Source organism: Mugil cephalus, chromosome 2 (genome assembly GCF_022458985.1).
Source record: "Mugil cephalus isolate CIBA_MC_2020 chromosome 2, CIBA_Mcephalus_1.1, whole genome shotgun sequence".
Lineage (NCBI taxonomy): Eukaryota > Metazoa > Chordata > Actinopteri > Mugiliformes > Mugilidae > Mugil > Mugil cephalus.
Genome location: NC_061771.1, coordinates 16,599,245 through 16,620,213, shown reverse-complemented (window position 1 = coordinate 16,620,213; position 20,969 = coordinate 16,599,245). Strand labels below are relative to the sequence as shown.

At 40.2% G+C, this 20,969-nt stretch overlaps 2 protein-coding genes across 2 annotated transcripts in view; one reads left to right on the top strand and one right to left on the bottom strand.

The window, feature by feature from the left end:
* inpp4b (inositol polyphosphate-4-phosphatase type II B) overlaps positions 1–2,076 on the top strand; it is a 139,518-nt gene extending 137,442 nt beyond the window's left edge. Inside the window, exon 22 of the mRNA XM_047577916.1 lies at positions 986–2,076. Coding sequence (XP_047433872.1) covers positions 986–1,118 — 133 coding nt within the window. The 3' untranslated portion in view covers positions 1,119–2,076. The remainder of the gene's footprint in view (positions 1–985) is intronic.
* A 13,687-nt stretch (positions 2,077–15,763) lies between these two features.
* znf330 (zinc finger protein 330) lies at positions 15,764–20,204 on the bottom strand. Its single transcript, XM_047578506.1, has 10 exons — positions 20,176–20,204; positions 19,639–19,797; positions 19,532–19,551; positions 19,382–19,452; positions 18,643–18,719; positions 18,233–18,359; positions 18,021–18,125; positions 17,786–17,832; positions 16,712–16,829; positions 15,764–16,341 (listed from the first exon to the last, which is right to left on the bottom strand). Exons 2-10 carry the CDS (start codon positions 19,756–19,758, stop codon positions 16,070–16,072), a joined length of 957 nt encoding a protein of 318 aa, XP_047434462.1. The 5' UTR covers positions 19,759–19,797; positions 20,176–20,204; the 3' UTR covers positions 15,764–16,069.
* Positions 20,205–20,969: the final 765 nt, after the last annotated feature.

The following is a 20,969-nucleotide window of genomic DNA, read 5'->3' as shown; positions in this document are numbered from 1 at the left end:
CACCTGTCATAAATTTAAGGTAATGACGGTAATCAACTGAGCAGTTTGGCGCCTGGGGCTATGTGTCTAACCACATAAAGTTATTAGAGAGGGAAAGAATAAGAAGGGAGAGAAGGGAACATAGGCAACAGTAAATTAAAAAAAAACAAAAAAAAAAAAACATGGTAGGATTACTGACATGTTTGCTGACTCTGCTGAGCCCCTTTTTGTTCAGTTTAATCTTGTTTTTCCAGCGCAAACATGAACCAGACAATGCCTGTGTAGGACAGCTTTGATTAAATCATCAGTTCTTCAGCAGCGGCCCACAGACACAGAACTGTATCTGTATCCTGTTGCCTCTGGCAAGTATGTGCATCTATAAATCGTGCCTGGGGTCAGATTCTGTTTCTTTTGTGTTAACCTGAATATAAATCAGGTGAACCACTGAAACCACTCGTTACATAGTATCACAAGGTTTATAAGAAGGGCTTTAAATAGAAGCGTGTTTAATATTTAGGTCGGACCCAGTGAACTGTAAACAGCTTTCCCCTGTTTATTCGATCCCAGCGGAGCAGTCCTGAGAAAGTTTATCAGAGGTATGAACGGTGGCTTTGTTGACATACAGCTGAGGGTTATGCCAAATTTCGCTGATCAGGTGTAACATTATGACCACCCTCCTAATACTGTGTAGGTCTCCCTTGTGCTTCCAAATCAGTTGCGACTCATCAGAGAATGAACTTGGGTCTTCTGAGGGTGTCCTGTTGCTGTGTTGTGTTCTGAGGATGTTGTTAGTGGGGGCCTTTGGGTCCTATGGGTTGTGGGAAGTGGGTGGAGGTCTAAACACGTGGTTCATATAAATGAGTCATCTTGTAGATGGCCAGTGTGTGATATCATCATGACGAATATGATTTAGAACCTCACTCATGTCCTTGTTTTGTTCTCCTTCCTTCCCCTCATCCCTCCTCATCCCTCTTCATCTTCTCCGTCTTCTTCATTTGATCATCAGAGAAGGATGTCGGATTGAGAACGTTCAAAAGAATATTAAATGCAGGAAATATGCCTTCAACATGTTGCAGCTGATGGCCTTCCCCAAGTGCTACCGACCACCAGAGGGGACTTACGGCAAAGTTGACTCTTGAGGATGTAAACCACGCACTGCAGAGCTACTCGGTCAAGCTGGAATTTGGCAAATATGTTTTATTTTTTTATTATTGTTTTGTAAAATAAAGGCACTTTTCTACTTTACGTTTCACAGCTCAAGCAGCAACGATGCAGTGTGTGTGTGTGTGTGTGTGTGTGTGTGTGTGTGTGTGCGTGTGTGCGTCCGTGCAAACCATACCTTTGGATAATCTGTGTGTGTAGTGCGTCACTGAACTTTTAAAGCCCTCAGGCAGTTGAACCTGCGCTCTCTGAAGATGTCTGTGTGTTCTGCAACAATCTTAACTCGGCTTTCAAGTTCAGTTTGTCTCTTTGGCCTCGTGGAGACGACAGCTGTGAAAGCAAAAGCTAGTGGGCTTCTTGTTGACGGCGTACCCGTCCAAGAATTGACATCTTTTCTCCAGAGATGGATGTTTGTGGTATGAATACTCCTCCCCACAAATAACTTGTTTAAATGCGTTGAGTGTGAGCACAGAAATTAAAGTCTAGCATCTAAAAGTGTGGGTTTGTGCTCTGTTATGTTGTGGTTTTGAGTTCAGCCATGTTTTTTTATGGTTGTTTTGTCCAGTGATGTTAAATGAAAGTTGGAAACAATGGACCATTCATTTCTGAATGCTATAAGAACAAATTCCATTATTTATTTTTTGTTTTTCCTAACATGGTTTTAAATACTCTAAGGTTTGATACCTTGGATTTGCAGGCCTGTTTAATGTAATCAGCTGTGTAACGTTTTTAACCTTTACAGATGTCTATTTAAAACGAAAGGCTGGTTTGATGTATAGTAATGATTGTCAAGTATTTAGTCAGTATCATAGGCCTTCATTTAGATCAACAGGTATGTGTGTTTGTTTTGTTTTTGTACCTTTTTTTTTATTATTATTATTATTTTTATTTTTACCTTTTCATTGATGCGCAATAAACAGATCATATGACAGAACATGTGGTTGCAGTGGAGAGCATTTCTACTCATATGCACTGCCTCTTCCTGTTTGCTTGTATCGTCTTGTCTACCACCTGCGTGTTTTTTAGGACCCACTCTTCTGGAAAACACTCACTCCCAGCTCTGGACCTCATCGTCCGTTTTCATTCCAGTTGGTTCTTCTCTTCGAGCACCTCCTTCCTAATGTGTGTATTGGGTGTGTAATGATTCCTATCCTGACAGTGAACTCTTTGGGCTTCCTGTTTACCACTGCTGCATACTCCTGGGTGGTTGTCCAGCAGCTGCTTGCTGTGCCTGGGCGTACCATGTTTCAGGCTCACAGCGTGAACTCTTGCCTCCATCTCTCTGAGACCTCCCTTTCTAGGCATTTGTTGGACATCTCGATATCAGCCACTTCGTCCATCCGCCAACGATACATTGATCTTTCCACAATATCGCCTCTGCCTGACTCTGACTCTCACCAATCCTCAATCCCTGTCCTTGCTTGTAGAGTCTGATGGTGAGGAGTTGACCTCAGTGTTTCTCCTCCTGTCTCCTGCCAACTATCCAGCAGGGGTCTGATTACTGATGTTACGCGGTTATGGTTTGGATCTTACTCCTTAATGCTAAATTAACTTTCAGTTCCACTGGGAACACAGAATCACAGCCAAATATGTGTCCGCACCTGGTTCATCCCCCGATGAAGCCGCGAGGCGGAACGCGTTGTGTCATAATAAAGTGAATTTTTTTTTCATCTGCATCTATTGTGTGCAGTGAAACTTTTTTTTTTTTTCCACTCTCATTTTTATGCGTTCCCCTGACATGCCCTGCATCAACAGTAAGAAGATCTGAGCTGTGTAGGGCACTCTGACTTTTTACACCTCTGTTATAGTCAAGGTGCTGGGTTTTCTGTAATTTCTGACGTTTCTGCTCATTTCCAGGATAAAAAATAACCAAATATAATCTCAGTATCGTACCTAACCTCGCAGGTCGCGTCTTCCCTGCGTACAGTACGCTTTATATTTTGTCACTTGCAGCTGCTAAATTTGGTACCTGAGCCTGACCTGCACTTAGCTGCTGTTAGTTGTCTTCCCTGCATTGTCTCTTTTCCCCTCCTCCCAATACACAGGGATTGTCTCATGGAGCACAAGAGATAGATACATAGATAAATACTTTATTGATCCCCAGGGGGATATTTGGGGAGTCTTGCCACTCACAGAAACACCCAGCCACAGTACAATACAGTAAACAAAACAAAACGGCACAAAACGGGGCCAGCCATAAACGGTGCAAGACCCATGGAGAGACTTAAATGTACTTTGAACTTTGATATCAACAAAAAATAATGTAGTTGGTGTTAATACTTGAATCAGATGCTGGTTCTCAGTGATGAAGTCTTTAGATTTCTTATTATTTAACCCTCATACCTGACTTTAAAACTGTTATGTTGTTACCATTAAGGGACAAAAGAGTCCTCTTCACAAACACCCCCTAAAATACCTTATATTAGTATTTTTTCCATCTCTTTTTTTACATGAATGTTTTAATCCACTCCAGTGCTAATCACAAATTTATTAATTTATTAGATGCTGACTTTTAACCCTTTACATGTTGGTGAATTAGAGCCTCGGGCCTGTCAATAATTAGCAGCAACACTGGTTTTGATTTGAAAAAAATAACTCCCATTACAACCCAGTGAAAATCCATTGAAACTGCCTTTGCAAAGCAGCACTTTGGCTTTTTTTTCCACATTCAGACTGATTCTCTTTTCTTTTTTGTAACAGGATAAAAGATGTAGCTGAAATACCCTCGTGATGGACGGCATCAAAACTTTGAAAAGGGCACTTGTCCTCATCGGGGCATGGGGGTTAAGAAAACACAGTCGAGGAGTTCAAACTTTGTACACTTAATAAAAGCTACCTGCTGGAGTTCTGGACGTCCAGATACCGTTTTACATTTCACAAGTAACACGTTAAGCGCACAGCTGTGTTTCTCAAACTCATATTTTAAGGGCTCGAGCCACGCAAACACAGACTACATGCAGTAGTCAGACTTGTGCCACAGCTGGGGGTGCGCTGGCGCTGTGACAATCTGCTACACAACACAGTATGCACAATGTTTTAATATTGACACCGCAATCACACAAGTAAAAAAAAAATAAAAATAAATACTTTCCTGAATATTGTAAACTGCTAATATCTCATGTATTACTGGAGGCTTTACATTCAGTAGTTTATTGGCAGCCATTCTGCATGCATTGTACAGACGGCAGGTGGATTGTGAGGCAGAGACAAAGAGGCTTCAATGCATACAGTTCAAAAACAAGCAATAGAGTACATTCAAACTGTTGCACTGCATGTTACATTTGTAGTAGCTGGACTTTATATAAAATAATACATTTCATTTCATCACATGCTTACCATGTTTCATTGTCATATTTACATAAAAAAATCCTTATGTATATCTTTACATATATTTATACATCTATACAAATGCACATTTAAAGCTTACAATATTTACATCATGTGTTATCAGCATCCTTGGCGGCTATTGCTTGCAAGAGGCTGTTGAGTCTCTCCAGGAAAACGTCACTAGTGTTAAGTGAGAATGTTTCACACGGTGGACAGCCAGCCTAAAATCCATAGGAGACGCCATGAATCACATTTTAAACATTCATAAAACGGACACGTCATGATGAGTTTGGTGATGTTAAGCAGCGGTCACGTGAGATTAAAATGTTAAATATCACAAATGTGACGTGTAAGGATTTTGTAAACGGGACTTACTTCAGGATGCAGCGTATGGTTGAAATGAAAGAAGCATTGTACATCTTCACTTTTGGCCCTTAACTCTTCAACGAGGACCATGATCAACTCCAACATGAAACACTGGAGTGACTTCATTTTACAGTTATCCTAGGAGACAGAGAAATCCCTCATTATGGACACACGGTCACGTTCATATCATTTTTATGGATCTGAACGGCCAATCAAATCACTTGATTTTGTGCTGTTATGGACAGAAAACTACAGCAGTGGCAAAGTGGTCGTAAACTCCAAGAAATGATTTATGGGGTCAATAAGTAACTTAAATTCAAGAGCTTTTTCAGCATAAAAATGAATTAATACTGTGGATAATCAGACATTTTCTCCTTCATGTAACACTAGACAAGCTTTAGGTTGGTGGAACTTGTACATTTACTGTGCATCCTTCAAAAAGCCTCCACTTCCATAGACCAACAAACACTCTGACTGGTTGCAGGACTATCCTTGTTGCATGTTTTTTTTTCCTTTCTCCGTATCAGTAAAAGCACATGCAATAATGAAATCCAAAGGGCGAGTTGCCAGACTTGTATCGTGATAACAATTGAGCATTTTATGTTTATTAGAGTACATACAGACGTACAAAAGATCAAAACCAACAACTTGTTAAATGCATAAAGGGACTACCGTGCAGCCTTTATAACTTGTTCCAGAAATATGTTTTTAACTGAGAGGCAGATCAAAAGGCGGATGTGAAGAATGGAACAATTGAATACCCTCCTTTATCAGTGTGTCTGCTTTGCACGAACACCTTACAACAACAAGGAAATTCCTGAGGCTCCGTATTGGAAATATTTATGGAGCAGACAATAAAAACTTAGAAATAGAAATATCACAGGTTTTCTGTCCAGGTGTGTGGGGGTGCATTTGTGAGCTGTGTGCAGCTGGTTTCTGCACATATAAAACTACTGCAACTGAGCGAGATTTGCATTGAAGTCATTCGTGGCACAAGCCACATTGATCATCTTGTGACAATTCAACATGCTTCTGGGAAACTTCTGGACCTGGAATTCATGTGGATGTTGCTGCACATAGCACCCACATAGACCAGACCGAACCAGGCACCCCCACCCCCACCCCATAGCAATGACACCCATTGATGGCAGCAGTCATACCCAGCAGACACACACACAAAAACACTTAAGTAACAACTCAAAAAACACCACAACAACCAAATTCTCTGGAGCCCAAACTGATCAAGCATCTGAGGGATGAACTGGAACAAGCCTGATCCACATAATCCCGTCCCCTCAACCCATAGGACCCAAAGACCCCCCCACTATCAACTTCCTTTTTGCCAGACACCACAGGACGCCCTCAGAAGACCCATGTCCATTCTCTAAAAGAGTCTGAAAGTTTAATGATAGCAGTGCTGGTTGTCATTTAACTGTACCAAAGGATCAATCTGCTACTTAGAAAATGATCAACACATTTCGGTCTCTTTTCTTAACTTACAGCAACTCTGAAAGTGTACTTTTAGAACTTACTTTAATCTCATCGATTGACGGAGAATACAGCAAAGCATCAGATCTCTGAAAAAAGCAGAAAAAAATAACTAAAGAGACACATTAGGGTTTTAAACGCCTAACTTATCCACCATGCTTGTAAGAAAGAGGAACAAAAACATAGTTTGATCATCAAGCGTAAGGTCAAGTAAAGCTGAAAGGATAAACAGAACCAAAATGTTATTTTATGTAATACCTTGTCTCACCTTAATTTCTTCATTCAGTTTCTTCAAACAATGTTGTAATCCCTCCACTTGACGCCCACTTGAAGCTGCGTATGCAGATGTACTCAACAGGCTTCAAGAGAATGATGACACAGTAATTATTGTATGTTTGTATAAAGACAATGTAAAGTCTCCCAGCTGCGTCACTCATTACAGAATTATCATTATTCTTATTATTTCAAGTATGACAACCAACATTACATTTTAAACAAGTCACACACACATGCCTACCTCAGAACTAAGAAACAAAGCCACACCTGAGTTTTGTGGCTCTCTCGGCAGAGCTTACAGGTCGACTGGAACTGGGAGCCTTTCTGGAAACGATGAAAGGTAAATGTTAGCATGTCATCCTTCACGCCACTCAGTCATTGAGAGAAGAGGCTGGTTAACAAGCGCTGGGCTAAGATGTCACAGTTATCATTTCATTACGATGCGTTTTAGTGTCATCCACCTGTTAAGATGCAATCAATGCAATTTCTGAGTGCCTCTTTCATGCCAAGGCAATCCAAACATTTGTTCTTCAGTAAATAATATCTCCCAAACCGTTTCAACACGATGCTCTTTTTTACGCTAAACACTGAAATCACTGTAGCTGGATTAGTAGCGTAAAGTATGTTCCTGGTGGGATCAGATGTAGGCAGCAGTCCCAGCTGCACACACACACACACACACACACACGTATATGTATACATATGAAAATATTCAGGTTAAGTTCCAGCAAGGGTTGGGAGCTGCCAGGGCTGCTGCCATCAGGGCTAAGGTTTGTCTGGACTTGATCTGCACCTAAATTGTGCTTGTTTAAAAAAAAAAAAAAGTCTGAAATATCCCCCTTTCTCTTCATTGTCTGTCCCTATACAAAGTAAGACTACCAGGTTACATGTCAAGATTGTGTTGTGGGAGAATCTTAACCCCTATATGAAAAATATGAAGAAAAAACATAAACCTAATACGCGATAAATAATCTATCAATCTAGCTTCAGTCACGTCACCGCACATCCACTTCAGACTAAATGTTTAAGGACCAGGAACCCTGCCAGCCTCCATGGGTTACAATATTCAAAAGAATGTGTTGCTGTGGTGAGCACAACGAACACATTCTTCTGTACTAACCAACAACCACATCAGTAAGAACCTGCCACTGGGTTTCACGGGGGCCTGCAAATGAGTTTAAGGTGAACTCCTACCTACCTCAGTACATTTGTAACAAACGGTTGGATCTGAAAGAAAAGCTGTGGACTCTGACTGAAAGACCTGGAAAATATATAAACGAAAAACTAATTTGCAACTGTGGAGTGTACGAATTCATCCCAAGTGCTCTCACAGACTTTGGGTCACATGTCACGCATGAAGCCTGCCATAGTGGAGAGAAGAGGACATGACGACTTCTGAAAAAGGGAGACAATGGTGCGTGTCTGTAAAGGCATTCATACATCTGAACTCAGTTCTACTGACTGTTCAATAGCTCTCTGTTGCCTCTCAGGGAATGTACCCAGGCTTGGAAAAAAACTTTGTTTTTTGAGTGCGAAATGTGTAAACATATGAATGATGTAATTTTTTCCCTCGGCAGAAGGTTATAGTTCTCTGGTTATTGAGGAATATCACTTCACTTTGCAAGGTTAGATCAAGTCCTCACGATGTGTTACACACACTGCTGTAACACAAAGCCCAGCTTGCTCTTAGATGTAATCTTACCTTGCGTTGTAGTTCCTGATGCACAAAAGCAAACATGTCAAACAAACAAGTGTACTGTTTTCTCGTGACAATTTTCTTTCTAGGTCCCAGATCACTCTGGAGGCTGTTACATTGAGACTATTTTGCAAATGTGCATGTTTTCTAGTTGCCCATCAATTCTAGACGTAAAGAGTGATTATCTGAGTGGAGTCCTTCTATCAGCTCCAACCAGTCTGACCAGTGTCCTCTGGCCTCAGGGGTGAGCGAAGCCTTTTCCAAGTCACCAGGATCACATTTTTTGCCCATCCATTCCTGATATTTAATCTGAAGCTCCTGGCCTGTATGTGCAGAAGTTGATACTGTTCTAACATAAGAACGACTGGATCAAATCACGTTCCACTGGGTTGACTCAGTTATGTAATGATTACTGTAGGAAAAGTGTCCTGAATCTATTTTACTACAAAGATTAATAATTGTTTATGTGTAATAAATGTCTTTTAGCTGATGACGAAGGCTGTGCTTGCATGTGCTTGATAAAGGATTTAGACGGTTTGTTGATCTTTGGATTACTATTACAGACATAGTCTGAGTCCAGTGTCATATTTTACCTTTTTCTCTCACTACATTTTCACTGAACATTACGTGACAGTCTGATTGCTACTGTTATTAGATTTTTAGTCATTTTGAAGATGGTTGCTCTTTGCTTTTTTGATCCATGATTTTTGCTTGGTTATTTTTGTTTCTTACAGAATTCCCCCAAACTGAACACATGTCCTGCTTCACTCGACTCCATTACCCCAGTTTCAGCAGCAATTCATTGGCTCCTGGTTTGTCTCTGGATCCATTTTAAAATTGTTTTATTTGTTTTTAAATGTGTTCACGTCTCAGACGATCTGTCCAATTTGCTCCAGGACAACTTCTGTTTATTGTCCTTGTCATTGTTTCTAACAGAATCTCTACAAGACTGAACTAATATTATACTTCACTGAGTATGTGTTGAAGGCCCTCCTTTTCCCACACGTTACCCCTGATACGCTTTAATAGGGTTCACTGAGACTGTGGGAAAAAAACGAATCATGAGATTTGTTAGATTTATTTTTGCTTTCTAAGTCACTTCCCTTTTGTCGGCATCATCGCAAGATTCCATTGGTAAACAGGGAATGACACACACGCTGCTGTAACACAAATCGTTTTTCAGTTGCTCTTAGTTGTAGTTCCTCATGCATTCAAGTTATCATGTCAGCCACTTTAGATGGAATCTAGTAGAGGATAAGTTCGGTGGTGTGGGCAAACCACTGACCAGGTACGTTGTCTCATCACAGCTGACGTGAGGAAAACTCTTCGCAGAGTTAACCCGGCTAGCTGACATCTTCACCGACATCGTCAACATCAACCTGAGTAGCGCTGACGTTCCAACGTGGTCCTCACTGAACCCTATGCAAGTTGCGATGCTGCCATCACAACAACCCTCCGCCTGGCCCTCACCCACTTGGACAAGAAGGACACACATGTATGAATGCTGCTCACAGACTCCAGCTCAGCATTCAACACCATCGTCTTTAGCAGCTAATTGAAAAGCTGAGCTGCTGGGCATGAACACCCTCCTCCTTAATTAGATCCTGAACTTCCTGACAGGAACAGCATCTCCAACACACTGGACTCTGGGATCCTTCAGGGCTGTGTACTTGGTCCTCTGCTGTTCACCGTGTTGAACTGGCCAATGACACAACCGTGGTGTGTCTCATCAGCAGGAACAATGAGTCAGCATACAGGGAGGAGATGCACCATCGTACAGCCTGGTGTAGAGCCGGCGCCCACTATGCTCCTATTGAGACAAGTATTTAATTCACCCTAACTTGTCTGTTTGTTATTCTGCACTGCTTTCTTGTTGTTGTGTCTTTTTACAATAGTGTTTTGTGTCCTATGTATTGTACTGTATTAGACTCTTTGTCTCATCTTTGCACCGCCTGTCTACCCTGTCTGGACCTGGGCATAGTTGGTACTGTTTGAACTGTTTCATTTGCATAGGCAAACACACACTTTATGCTCAGTCACTGTATTGTTCTTAGTCCTACGTCTTCACGTGACTCTATGATCCTGGAGGAACTTTTCAATAGTTGTTGAGTAATTAATATCATTAAGAAATGGGCAAACAATCAGTTAAACAGTCAGTGAAGACCATTTATCTTTCAAGTTTAAAAAGCCAGAATCCACTGCAAGAAATGCCAAACTCTTGACAGCAACCTGTTCAGAGTTTGCTTGTTTATTTCGACTGGTTATTGCTGAGCTACAACTTTGACTGAGTTACTGGCCAACCGATATATTTGCTGTGCTAAATCTGACAGACGGATTGTATTTCTGTTTATTTTTTTTCTGATGCATGTGTTACAAGCACATGCGTACGCTGTGTAGGCAGTCTGTCTGAACTTTAAGACTCGCGTTCCTCTAGTGGAAGGTGGAAGGTCTTGTGTTCACCTGCCGAAGTTTTAAGGTAAAACTTAGATATTCACATATCACCTATGAAGATTAAGCTTTTTGTGGAACAGCTATAATGTGTACAAGTTCTACTCTTTTTATGCCAGAATTGTCTCAAACATACAGGATCAAAGTTTATGCAACAACAGTAATGATAAATACAACATTAGTGGTGAATGTATTTAGATACATTTTTGGAGTACATGCCGTGATTGAGCATTTTCATTTAAAGCTGCTTTAATTTACAACTCCATCAAAATCCATAATCTTAGGATTATGGGGGTTGCTGGAGCATACCCCAGCTATCATTGGGCGAGAGGCGAAGAATACCCTGGTCAGGTCGCCAGTCTATCACAGGGCTAACACTTCGATAATTGAACATTCACACTCACACTCATCATCATCACACTCACAGGCATCAGTGCTAACCAAGATGTTGTATTGATGATGGTAGAGTCTGACGTATGTGCGCCTTCTCCAGCACATCCCAAAGATTCTCACTGGGGTTTATGGTCTGGACTCGGTAGTGGCCAATCCCTGACCAACAACAGCAACCCCGGATCACAGCACTGCCCCCACTGGCTTGTAGACACTAGACGTGATGGCTGCATGACTTCATCTGCCTCTCTTCTTACCCTGATGCATCCATCACTTGTATTTGATTTCACCAAATGTTGGGATTGCATTAGAGCATGGTCTCCCACTATCCTTCCAGTTTTAAATAATGGACAGTTCTTAATCCAGTTCAGTAGTTTCTACTTCAAACTCATTAGATTTTTTCACTTCTTGATGCATGTCAATGATTTGACCCTTCTCAAACGAACTACCATCTTTTCCACTACCATGGGATCTGTCTTTTGAGAAATAAGACGCTACTCTTTGCATCAGTTGGGGTTAAATAAGACAATGGGCGATTAATAAGACAATCAATTATCCAGTAGAAGCTTGTAGCTATTTTCTTAGTTAAATCGACGTGGCAATTTATTTATTTATTTATTTTTGTCCAGACAGAGTATTATATTACAATACTGTGACAATACTGTGCACATCTGAAACTGTTTAAAGTTTAATTAGATTTTTATATATTTTTAAAGTTAAACTTATGCTTTTTTTCTTCAAAGGTTTCTTCAAAGTTTTCACTGTGATCAAGACGTCGATCTCACGACTACAACATGGAGTAAAAGTCCAACGTGCATATTTTCCAGATGTTTGTTGTCTCCAAACATCATCGTCACAAACTCTAGACAGAGGGAGGGGCTTACTGAACCACGTCCTGAGCTGTAACTGAAAGTGAAACTAAACAGACGGTGCAGCGATATTTGTTTTAAACCAAATAACCATAATGCCACACACGGTACACCAACAGCTGTCTCCCGTGCACCCACGTGGATCACCAAGTTGACACACCTCCGGTATTTACTCACCACTGCTTTCCTTTCTCCTTTCCAATTTAAAGGGCCGACTGTAATCCAGTCGCAAGTTCAAACGTCAGTTGTAATACGGCAACGGGTTGTTAACACGTCCACAACACGCAGTGAAAAGCAGCTTACCGCTCGCTGATCTCCGAGACATGTGAGTTGAAAGAGGATCACCGGGAGCGCCTTCACGAAGTCTCTCATCTGCGCAGCCGTTTCTCTCCTACCCAGCGGAGCAGCAGGCCAAGATCACATTTTTGCATTTCATTTCTTACGATAAAGCTGGTTTGTCTCATTGGTCTGCGTCCAGTATTTTTAATGCCTGCGGAGAGCGTGAGCGCAGTTCAGATTTTGCGCAGACCGAGTTGACAATGACACACGCCCTGCTCTCATGCTGGAGAACAAGTTCACTCCTCCTCTGCTTCGTCACTTTATTGCACACCAGTCAGGAGGAAGCCGCTGTTACAAATGCCACAAATCATAAGTGTGGGGATCTGCGGCCAAACTCCTGCTCCAAGACGCTCAGTTCACTAACACTACTGTGTAGTTCCTTGGCACTTTTAACTCAACCAGCAAGTGCAGCTGATTACCTCAACAGATAACTCTCGACAGTAAAACGACGCGAAGCTTGTGAGTATGAAAGGCAGGCAAACTGCTTGGGGCACCGTGACCCAAGGGCTGTTTTACGTACCGAAAAAAAAAAAAAAAGAAAATATATTTTTGAACAGTATTGAAATGTGGACTATTCAGTATTACAATGTCACTATTGAAGCCCCCTTAACAGCTATATATATATGCAACCTTTTTTTTTTGTTGTTGTTTAAATCAAATCAAATCAAATCAAATCAAAATCAAACTTTATTTATGGAGCACCTTTCATGCGTAGACATGCAACACCAAGTGCTTTACACACATAAATCGAAACAATTACAAGTAAACGCACACACACACACACACACCTGCACACTGTCATTACTGACAATAGGGAGACATGGCATGACACTGAGGATTGAGGAAGCGCTATCTTTGGGGCCATCCACACTGAGAGGAGTCGCAGTCTGTGCCACAGGGGGCACCAGTACCAGCAACCAACTTTTGTTTTTTTTAGTCGGTATTTATTGTAAAGTTTAGGCTACTTGTTGTACCATCCTTGCTGTGTCTGTCTGCTGTGTGGACATGGGTGTTTGTTGAAGTACAACATGTTGGGAGTGATTTGGATGGAAAAACAGCATTTAAGCATTAGTCTATGAATGCTATGTCAGCAATGAATAATGAAAGCTATGCCCAAGATGAACAATTAAAAATCTCTCTCTTATCTCTCTTCTGGATCATTACTTAAATGTATAACCACAAAACAGACAGTTGTGCCCCTACCAAATGCTGAAGATGAAAACCGTAAGTCCAGTATTCCACCCTAATGGATAACATATGCTATGCCCTGTAAAAATTCATTACTGCTGTGAAAACTTGTTAATTTTAGGACAATTTAGTCTGCACCGATGTGGGTTATTTACAGTGTAATGTATATTTTATACTAAGTTTATACAGGGTATTTTGAAGTTATTTACTTTATTTATATTTTTATTGTATATTTATATGATGCCAAATTATTTACAATGTACTGTAACAACCTTCTTGTTATTTAGTTATTCGTTTTGTTTTTTATTGTTCTTTACCATTGCATTTTCACATTTGGAATTTAAAAAACTCTGGTTTCATACATTTGTCGTTGGTGTCACATTATTTGTAACATATTGGTGATGAACACTGGAAATTCCTGGAAAGTTTTGCTTGTGGCCACAACAGACTCTAGAATCCCCTCTAATCAGAACTGATTTTCCAGCCACAGGAACAGAAGCAATTTGAACAGTTCCTCTTTTTCGCAGTGGAGCAGGGCAGATGTGTTGAATTCATTAGCTACTGTTTTTTGTTGTTTTGTCTTTGTTTCTTTTTTTATGGGGGGGGGGGCGCACACAACTGAATGAAATCAAGATCACTTTAGTTTACAACACTATACACATACATGTGATTGGCCCTTGTAGTCAAAGTGATAGGGTGAGGAAAGTCATATGTACGCATATACACTGGTCATGCATAACATAACACACACAAAGGCACGTACACAACATCCTATTACCAGACACCACAGGACATCCTCATAAGGCCCATGTACATTCCCAGAATAAGATGTTTTCGAGGGTCAAGGGACACTTACACAATATTAAGAAGGTGGTCATAATGTTATGCTTGATCAGTGTAATTCGCTATAACCCTCAGCTGTATAAACTCTGCTGCTGTCCATATCACCGAATTGTATCCACATAACTCTGAGGATGGATTTGTGCCAAAACATGTACGTTCAGTGTGGGTGTTTAATCCACCCTCCGTTGAAAGTTGGGGCCTGTTCACATTGTATGATAAGCATTTGTAAACGTTTTCAAGTTTTGACACGAACATCAACAGACTGGTACTGCTGTATCCATACTACTGTAAACAGCTCGCGCCAATATAAACAAGACATGTTATGCTAATGTTAACTTGCCAGTTCGTTGGGTTCACTGATCACGTTAAATCCATTCTAATGTAACAGTGCTGCACCAAATCTATAGCTTCATAACCGTAGTAATGTTCATGTTTATGTTGAAATAGTGTAAAGTGTCTGATCATTCTGGAGGATGTAGTTTGTGGTGTTGCTAAACTGGATTGGATTTAACACTGAGGTGTTTCTGTTATTTAGCCTTGATCACTGACTACAACTGGGTTGTCAGATGCCAAAAAATGGGTTAAAATTCACTAGTACTCCAGCTAGCAAGTGTTTTTGATATTTAAAAAAAAAGTAATTCTTATATTTATTTTGTAGTTTTTTTTCTGTTCTCGGCAGTCAGTGGGCATCTCTCTTCTCCCCGTGTGCAGCAAAGACCATCAATACTGATTTAGGAAGGAAGACAGAAAAATGAGCCCAGTTGTGCAGATCCCGTGGTGATGATGGTGCCCACTCACACTGGGCCCTGCAGATGTACCCACCCGTGACGGTGACCACAACCTAGTTATTTGAATTATTAATGAGTTGGCGACATGTTACATCTGATGATGATTGATTTTTTTTTTTTTTTTTTTTTTTTTTGGCTTAGGTCAACATGAAGATGTCGTATAGCTTTTAGAACGTGTACTATGTAATTTACAGTTTTGATGAATTTACTTTCCAGATTACGGATCAACGCCTCAACCAAGACTAGATTTTGTTAAAGCTCTGACTGACGTGGATGATGGATAATGTGGTGTTTAGGGCCATTTTGTATTCATGAGTTTTTAGAAAATGTTGAAAAACTGATGGTGAAAACATAAATCCCAACTTTCACACTTCTGACCCCATTGACCCCTCCCACCTCCAACAATATGCCCGTTGGGTGATTGGTGATTTTAAATTGACCACAGGTGCGAGTGTGAATGGTTGTTTGTGTGTGTCAGCCCTGTGATAGGCTGGCGACCTGTCCAGGATGTTCCCCACCTCTCACCTGATGTCAGCTGGGATAGACTCCAGCAACCCCCGCAACCCTAGTGAGGATAATCGGTAGTAGAAGATGAGATGAGATGATTTAAACTGAAACAATTATTTTATTATTCTAGTTCATGTACAGCTTCTCTTGTAGGTATTGTAGAAAAAGCATAATTATACTCCTCAAAGAAAGATGGTGGACACTAAAAGGTATCAGTACAGAAATTTGGACATCATGTCAGCACTAGTACTGATAAGCATTCTGGGCAATACCATCTAAGTTGAAGAGGAGCTTTTATTTTACATGTACAGTATGTTGCCATTTCTTCTTGTAACAAGTGAACATCCACAAAGGAACATTTTGGACTGCTCCACCTGCACAGGCTCTGCAGTCTCAGTCTTCGTTCAGGTAGTGGGCCCATCCAATTTCAGCGCAGCCAAGGACTCGGAGGGAGCAGCCTCCTCTTCACCTTCTTCTTCCTCCTCCTCATCATCTTCCTCTTCATCCTCGTCCTCCTCATACTCATCTTCCTCGTAGTTATCGTCCTCTCCGTAGTCGTCTTGTTGGTCATTTCCTCCGGAGCCTATGTTCTTCCAGTAGGCATCGTAACCCGAAGCTCCATCGTCATAATCGTCGTCACCAGCCTCGGCCTGACGCCCAAACTTCAAAGTCCGAGCTGCAGAAAACGCAGACGAGTTAGGTAATTCCTGGTTTTATCACTGGAATTGACCTTTATAGCATTTCAATAACCCTTCCACGATTGATAACAAAGCATAATAAAGCATTAACATCGTCCTGCTTGAGTCAGCGTCATCAGCACCTTTGGACTGTTTCTGTTGTCCAATCGTAACAACATCAGGTTACACAGCATCAAATACAACATAGCGGAGAGGAGGAAAAGCTTGTTTTTCAATAATTACACTTTCCGTTCCATTTTTTACAGACGTTGGCAAGGAAATCACTGTGACTTCCTCTAAACGGTGGCTTTACGGGAACAGAAACAGCTTTCACTTTTTGTTTTTTTTTTAAGGTTTGGCGGGACTCACTTGACATGCTGAGGTCTTTTGTTTCCTGGGTTTCGTGGCCGCACTTAGGACACGGAGGGGCTTTCCCTTTCTCCTGTTTGAAGACCTTACTCTTGGCATGGTCGTCGCAGTAACAAGCCTGTGGGGACACAGTTCAATGAAGATTTCGATCATCGCACATGAAATGTTGCAGCACAGGCATGACACTGATCTTTAGTTCTAGCCCTAACTTGAAATAACAAGAATGCAATCTGATGTGTATTTTATACTGTTTAGATTAGTAAAGTCATTGATCCATGCAATGAGGCTTATTGCCAACTTTTCTTTCTTCTGCCTCTACCACAAAGCCCCTTTGGTTCTTTCCCAGTCACGTAAACATTTGGGTGGATACTTCCTGGTTGACACCACACAAGAAGAACATCACTAGTTTTGGAATAGCCACAGCTTTAGCACAAATTTGAGAAAATGCAAACCTATTATTGACGTTTCTGTTTTCTTAGAGCTAAAGTGTCTGTTGTGTTGTGAAGTGTTTGTTCATTCAGCAGTAATTCTAAGCTCAAGAAAAAAAAATGCCAACCTATATTTGAATTAGCTCAAAAAAATAAATAAATAAAATTGCATTGTGTTTGCATATCATCACAAGTAAATTTAGCCGCTCCTGAAACTTCCAATGGCAGCATCACTTTCCCTCGTCATAACCGTGCCACAGATCGGAGATCATGCAAGTAATGTCAAACTCTGAGCATTTCTGACTCACATAAGGAGAAACAAAAGGACAAATCATTTTCTGGTTGCAGTTTCAGCAAATCCAGTTTTAGCTGACTAAAGCTCTCTCATGCTTCTGTTGACTAGAAATCCTTTGATTTTTAGTTTCAGTAACATGATTCCAGTATGCGAGGAATATTTCTTGTTATGAAGCAAAATAAAAGCAAAACCAAGTCAAAGAAAGACTGTAATCTGACTCTCTTATCAGTCAGACAATGTGGGTTATTCTTGAAGAAGATTTTGTGATGTGCGCTGATAAGATGAATGTAGTATTACCGAAAAAAAAAAAAAAAAACCTCTGCCCAAAGAGCAGGTAAACACTCAACTCACCTTACAGCGTAGACACGAGTGTTGTCCCAGTCTATTACAAGAAACACCTATAAATACAACATGAGAAAAGACTTAACAAAATGTAAACGTCCTCGTTCTCTGTACCGATGCAACTTAGATGCACACACCCTGTGGATATTATTTGTTAAAGTGGATAGGGTACGCATTACTCACCCATTAATCATCCATGACTATTAACTGAATGGCATTGTGAAAAGAAAATTAAATGACTCACATTTGAATGTTTCTGCCTGAAGAATTTGGCAGCTCGCCTGATGCTCAAATTGATCATCCTCACACAAGAAGTTGTGACAGAAGGAACAGCGGAAGATTCGCCCTCCTGTTCAGGAATTTAAAACAGCCAATTGTGAGTTTTACCGCTGCATAGGGTGGATTTCAAATTAATGGCAGGTAAGGGGGTAGTTGGAGTGTGTGCCTGTGTCTCACCGTGATCCCAGACCTCGCGTTCACACTCAATGCAGTCCGCATCAATCAGGGGACATGCGCAGGCGTGTGTACTCAGACATTTCCTACCATGGCACACCCAGGCTTCGCAGAAGTCGCACACTGCACCCTTGTGGTCAAGTAGAGAATTACAGGCGACAAAAACAGGGATAAGCTTTAGATTTAATTTAGTTTCGCATAGATAATTTACTCTCTTTTTAATGCATCTTCTTTTAAACCAATAAACATAAAACGTGTGATTCACAGCATAATTTAAAGTATCAAAAGAATTATCCTCATTAACTACTACTATCATGTATATCCTTTTTGAAATCAAGTCCCACAGTGTCCATTGGAAGGGACAGGAGTTCCTGGGTCTCTTTATGAAAGTAAAAACGTAGCAATGAACTCACCACCATGGCCATCCCAGTGGTGTGGATCCCTGGATGCTTGATGACACAATCTGATGACTTCATGCATTTGGTTTTACCTACCAACATAAACACCCCTTAATAACAATTAAGTGTAACAACTGATTTTCATATATCATACTATTGCGAAGACAATAATATGGGATAGCCATAGCTTTAGGACAAATTCAAGAAAATGCAAACCTATTATTGACGTTTCTGTTTTCTTAGAACTTAAGTCTCTGTTGTGTGGGTGAAAGGTTTGTTCAAATCTCCTGAAATGTAGTTGAATATCATCTTTTCTTTTTACTTACTGTATTATTCCTTACACTTTAGTCACAACAGTAATTCTAAGGCCAAGAACAAAAATTTCATACATCATATTATTGCTAAGGCAACAGGAAAATAACAAGGAAAATATTTTCAAAACGTACTTTACATTTTTTGAGAGAGAGAGCTTCTTTATCCTTTTATGGTCAACATTGCACTAAACATACAAAAAAAATATCTTAAAAATATATTTCCTTTACATCTGTTGTAGCCTCTACTGAAACTATCATTATGATGAATGTGGATACCGTTACCATGCTGTTGCCACAAAAAATATCTTTGTGGTCATTTTTCCTCTTTAATTATTAATGGGCTTGGGTTTGGGGACCACAGGCAAGCCAGGGGCCTAAATTGCATGTCATTAGGATAACAATTATGTAATAACAGATGTATATAACTGCAGACCACTCACCACACTGAGCGCAGACAGGCAACTTCTGCAACGAGCTGCAGAAGTAGCAGAAAGCTCTGTTCTTCTGTTTTCTAGCAGGCGAAAACAAACAATGTTATCTCAGTCACCTAAAAGTCACCTAAAAACAAATAAATACGTAAAACTACTCACCTCTGACATTTGTCACATTCCTACAACATAACGTGAAAACAAAAAATGAATCAACAACGTAACAAAGTGCTTCTTTAAGCATGATTGTGTATCAGTAGGCTGCATACCATGCTGAAGTTGCAGGGGTGTTTGGCCACTTCAACATGATCCCGGTTGGCTCGAATCTGTTTCTCTCGCTCTTTACGGTTCTCGGCCTTTTTCCGGGCTCCGGTCTTCTTTTTGGGCATTGTTGGTTATGTGCTGAGCTCACGGCTGGTTTGATTCGGCTGCAAACAAGGAGCAGGAACAACAAGCTAATCTAACCGTGAACAGTTAAGCTAGCCGAGTAAAATGTTGTATTTTTTCTGTCATTAGCAAATACAAATGGCGTATGATCACAACACAGGTAACGCTTCATTAGGGCAAATATCCACGACTAAAAAGTTTGTAATGTTTCAGTAAATGTTGGCTAGCTGTTACAGCCAACAGACATGAAACGTCACATGGGAAGTAAATTAAATTTTAAGTTTAACGTTAGTTTAACAGCTTAAAGTAATATCTGAACCTGTCTAATAGACTCACAGTTTATCATTTTATGTTACTTATTATCCTACAATACCAAAGTGTCATTTTAAAAACTATGATATCCATTATTTTTTCTTTACCAAAATGTGATGTCCGGCGCGGAAATGTGTCCGGCTGAAACACGCGGCCGAGTTGTTCGTTCCTAGCATTCAACACTAGTGACACTGGCTTGCTTCTCACCAAGATCCCAAAAATTGGGGTTGGTATGTACAGTTACCTGTTATGCGACAATACTTATTTAGAAATGATCAAAATATATATATAAAAAACAGAACCTGTTAAGAAACCAACTGTGCTCACATGTAATACATCATTCAGATGCTACAAAAGCAAGTGTACTTTTAGTGAGACTTAAACAAAGTTATGATGTTATGTAATGACCTTTGCTTTAAAATTTTGTCTAAAGTTGTGGCAAATCACTGTGCATGCATTAAAAGGCTAAATACGAACAAACACGAAAGCAAACAAACATACAAAGGTTATTTTTAAAACGATAAGCAAAAACAAAAAACAAGACAACTGACCACTGTAGGCTATTTATATTTTCTGATCTGATATTCAAAAGGTTTTTCTATTCTTGTATTTGTCCAGTAATGTTGGATGGTTATGGATGGAACTTTTCATATCCAATCCAACATAATCATTTACAAACATTCAGTCGTACCAGTTAATGAGCAGAATTAAAATACCCGATAATAACCAGGGAAGATATAAAGAAAAAGATGGCATTAATTAAAATAACATTAAAGAGAATAAATAAAGGTGCCAGACTTATTGAGTGGATTAAGATAATAATGTTATTAATAAGTTTGTGTATATTGTGGAGTTTCCTTTTTTTTTTTTTTTTTTTGTTTGTGACAAGGTTTGGAGAATG